Source organism: Sinocyclocheilus rhinocerous, unplaced genomic scaffold, assembly GCF_001515625.1.
Source record: "Sinocyclocheilus rhinocerous isolate Xijiao unplaced genomic scaffold, SAMN03320098_v1.1 scaffold1553, whole genome shotgun sequence".
Classification (NCBI taxonomy): domain Eukaryota; kingdom Metazoa; phylum Chordata; class Actinopteri; order Cypriniformes; family Cyprinidae; genus Sinocyclocheilus; species Sinocyclocheilus rhinocerous.
In genome coordinates this window covers 209,601-213,707 of record NW_015639764.1, presented here as the reverse complement: position 1 = coordinate 213,707, position 4,107 = coordinate 209,601, and the positions used below count along the sequence as shown (strand labels likewise).

General features: G+C 42.3%; 1 protein-coding gene across 1 annotated transcript in view; it reads left to right on the top strand.

Annotated features, from left to right (window-relative positions):
* Nucleotides 1-2,950: 2,950 nt before the first annotated feature.
* The window catches only part of LOC107751646 (interferon-induced protein 44-like), a 6,195-nt gene continuing 5,038 nt past the window's right edge, over nucleotides 2,951-4,107 (top strand). The window contains exon 1 of the mRNA XM_016567386.1: nucleotides 2,951-3,033. Coding sequence (XP_016422872.1) covers nucleotides 2,951-3,033 — 83 coding nt within the window. The remainder of the gene's footprint in view (nucleotides 3,034-4,107) is intronic.

The window sequence follows — 4,107 nt, the reverse complement described above, 5'->3', positions numbered from 1 at the left end:
GTGTGTATGTGTGTTTTAGCCTAGTTTTAATGTAATCTAGAATAGCCAATAAAATTCATGTTTCATTTATAAAGGATCATTGTCTGGTGTCGTGAAATTTTAAAGTCAAAACCTTTGCCAAAGATCAGTTACCTCTCTAAGAGCTTACAAATTATCATAATCGTATTGACCTGTGGCCGGGGAAAATACATATTCAATTTGTTAAAATATACTGAGGTCACGGCTCGCTGGACGACCGTTGATTTAAAGTGTAAAATAACAAATTTGAAATCAGTTTTAATCAGGTGGACCTCGAATTTTCAGATCCGAGTCCTTTCAAAACCTGAGCTAGAAATAAAATTAATGATTAATTCCCTTATAGAATTAACGACTTAAATTACAGTTAAGTCCCTACACTGCACTTGACCATGAGCTCCATCGAACATCACAGGAACTCTCTAGCTACAAAATCGTTTTCCCTGGCCGCAGCTGTTGCTGGATTTGCATAAATCTAGCATGTCTATGTGATCCCGTCATGAAACTATGCAAGTTGTTAATGACATCAAAACATTTTGATATGCAAGGGGACACCTTTGATGCTGTGCACAGGACGAGGTTAAGGCGGTGGGAATTACAATGCACATATACTGCGTGAGGAAATGTTTTCTTTAAAATCACGTGCACCCCTCCTTTTTTGCCGGACATAACCGAAGCCCCATCAAACCCAAATCCAACGCACAAATTTGGATCCAGCTGCAACGGCTCCAATACTTCCAGAATCTTTGCTGATATAGCACTTGTGCTCATGTCCCCTGTCTCTACAAACCCCACAGCCCTTTCCTTCAACTGGCCTTTATGTATGTATCGGATACATACTGCCACAAGCTCTTTTTTTGATAAGTCTTTACATTCGTCTGCTAAAATTGCATAGTATGTGTCTGTCTCATCATGCAAATCCGCCTTTATTTTGCAGAGATTTAATAATGCTGCAATTTCCAGCATTTCATTCTGGATATTAGGGCTAGTGAGTTTTGCATTTCTAGGCAGTTCGTCCAGTCGTTTTTTTATTTCTGGATGATGGCTGGAGATCAGTTGAAATAATTCTAAGAAGTTGCCTTTGTTCAGTGCCTCTTCGTTTTCACGATGCCCATGCAAGGGAATGTCTTGTTTTGCATAGAATAAAATGAGGTCTATTACAACTTTAATGTGTTCTCTATTCCTTTCCACAAACGAACTGTTGACAGCATCTTTGTGCAGCTGGTTAATTATATTTCCCCGTTCTGGTTTGTGGCTTGCTTTGTATCCTTCAGACCTGCCCAGCGCTGTAGCGTGTGCCCTGCTAGCCTCGTGTTTAACACAACAATGGGAGAGATGCTTCCAATCTCTAAAGCCATTTTTTATAAATCGGCTCTCAGTGGCTGCTTCAGGGAAATGACGACATGGCTTACAAAACACAGCGTCTCTCGAAGTACTGTACTCTAGCCATGGGAACTTTTCATACCACCATTAAAACTTCTTTTTTTGCCTGCTATAGTGGTGACTGGAAATGAACTGAGTTTGGGCTGGGCAGCAGGGTCATTAATAGTGGACAAGTCGGATGGGGCTGTTAGTCTTATGTCCTCAGTAGCCGAGTCTGAAAAAATGAATGCACATAACGTTGCTATAGTAAATTATGATTCATTCATTTTTACTGTTGCTGCGTTTGTATGTATTAATTAAAGACACCGTATGTACCTGTACACTGGTGTGTAGGGGAGGTAGACGCTGGAGAATGGAGCGCTGCTGGTGATGGAGTAATAGGTGAATGAACACTAGCAGAGCTGCTCAGCTCATTACTACTCGAGATTGATGGCTCCTGAACTTCGGAATTATCTTCCTCCTTCGGCTGCACACGACGTCTTTTTGAAACAAACTTTAGTAAGCTGCTCTGTTTCATTTTATTTTAGTTTAACGTACAACTAAACTTCGGTGACCAACTGAGTGTGAAATGTGCTCGGTGTGAAGTGGGGAGGGGGAGAAGTGGCAAGAGCGTAGAGACGTTTCATTCATACTCGAAGCCGGAGGGAGCTCTCGTGCAGAAAGTTCAAAAAAGGACTCATAGAAGTAACGTATGACGTGCCAGGAAAAAAACTAATATGGACAAAAGCATGTGTAAAGGCATCCGGCGATCGCTGTAGTCAAAGCAATCTCTGCTGTAGCTTGCAATGACTGGGTGGGCCTGACTGACAGGTGGGTGGGCCCAGGCCCACTGGCTTTCACTGGTTGAGACATTGAATCCACTCAAACATGGCTGTGGGCAGACCTAATGTTTTACAAAACTCAGTAACAACTAAACATCTTTCAGTTTGGTTTGTTCTGTCAAGTGCACGGAAATGTCAATGTATAACTTATATTTAAGTGTAAAAATGACTGACTGGGTAATTGCTCAGATGAGAATGAAAAGAGGCATTATGATAAATACTGTAACGAATCTGTAATGATGGGTCACAGGCCTCAGGGTTGGGATGTGCCTTCAACAGAATGATTTAAAATGGCAATATAAAATTAGCAATTATAAAAAGTACGCAGCAGTATTAAAATACTGCAAATAGCTCAGGTGCAATGTAGCATTAAAACCTAAACAGAACAAACAGAACACGTCATAACAAAAAATGGTAGGGGTGAATGTATTCATCCATGTTAATCCATGTACACAGGTTAAAGTGTGTACTGGGCTACTTTTTAGTTACAGCAGCTATCACTGTGTTATGAAGTCAGTTGTGCCAGACAATTATAAAGGCAGAGACAGATTGTTGGGGGCCATCTAGGGAAAAAGCTATTTCTCAGTCTGGAGGTGTGAGCCTTAAACAGCTGGAATAAAGAGTTTTATAGGGTTAGTGATGGAGAAGTTGCAGGTCAGTGGGCATCAGTGTTTAAGGTTGGTAAACACTTGTACACTGAAGCATATAATACTACCTGCCAAGTGCTGACAATGGCATGTGCTATTCAGATGTCAAAGTTGTGCAGAATTGAAGGAAGAAACCTCAAAGTTAGTGCCAGAAGGATGCTGGACAGGTAAAGCCTACAAAACGTGCAACATTAATCAAACATTGTGGTGTCAATACTCAATAAGTCTTTAATGTGCTCACAATGCAAATCAGAAAAAAAAAAAAAGACCTTTACTGGTCATTTTGAAATGTCAGTCTTTGTCCGCAATTGTTAACCACCTCAATTTGTATTATTTCAGGGTTTTAAAAAATTCCCTCATGTCCAAATTCAACATGAAGGGGGGTGGTCCGCTGCAGAAAGTGGCATTTGAAAAGACTGCACTGTTCTCGGTCATTAGAGGTAATGTATATACGAATATATGTATATATGAATATATGTATATATGAATGTGCTGACCAGCTGGCCCCCATCTTCTCACAGATCTTCAACAGATCTTCAACAGATCTCTGGAGTTGTGTGAAGTCCCTTCCTGTTTCAAACGCTCCACCATCACCCCCGTTCCAAAGAAACCCAAGTTAACAGGACTTAACGACTACAGACCTGTGGCACTAACGTCTGTCGTCATGAAGTCATTCGAAAAATTGGTTCTGGCTTATCTGAAGGACATCACTGGACCCTTACTGGACCCCCTGCAGTTTGCTTACCGAGCAAACAGGTCCGTGGATGATGCAGTCAACATGGGACTGCACTTCATCCTGCAGCATCTGGACAAAACAGGGACTTATGTGAGGATCCTGTTTGTGGACTTTAGTTCGGCTTTCAACACCATCATTCCAACACTCCTCCAGACCAAACTAACCCAGCTCTCTGTCCCTAGCTCTATCTGTCAGTGGATCACCAGCTTTCTGACAGATAGGCAACAGCTAGTGAGACTTGGGAAATTCATGTCAAACAGCCGCTCCACCAACACTGGTGTCCCTCAGGGGTGTGTGCTCTCCCCACTGCTCTTCTCCCTGTACACCAACGACTGCACCTCTAAAGACCCCTCTGTCAAGCTCCTGAAGTTCGCAGACGACACTACAGTCATCGGTTTCATCCAGGATGGCGACGAGTCTGCCTACAGACAGGAGGTTAAAGAGCTGGCTGTCTGGTGCAGTCTTAACAAACTGCAGCTGAACACCCTCAAAACAGTGGCGATGA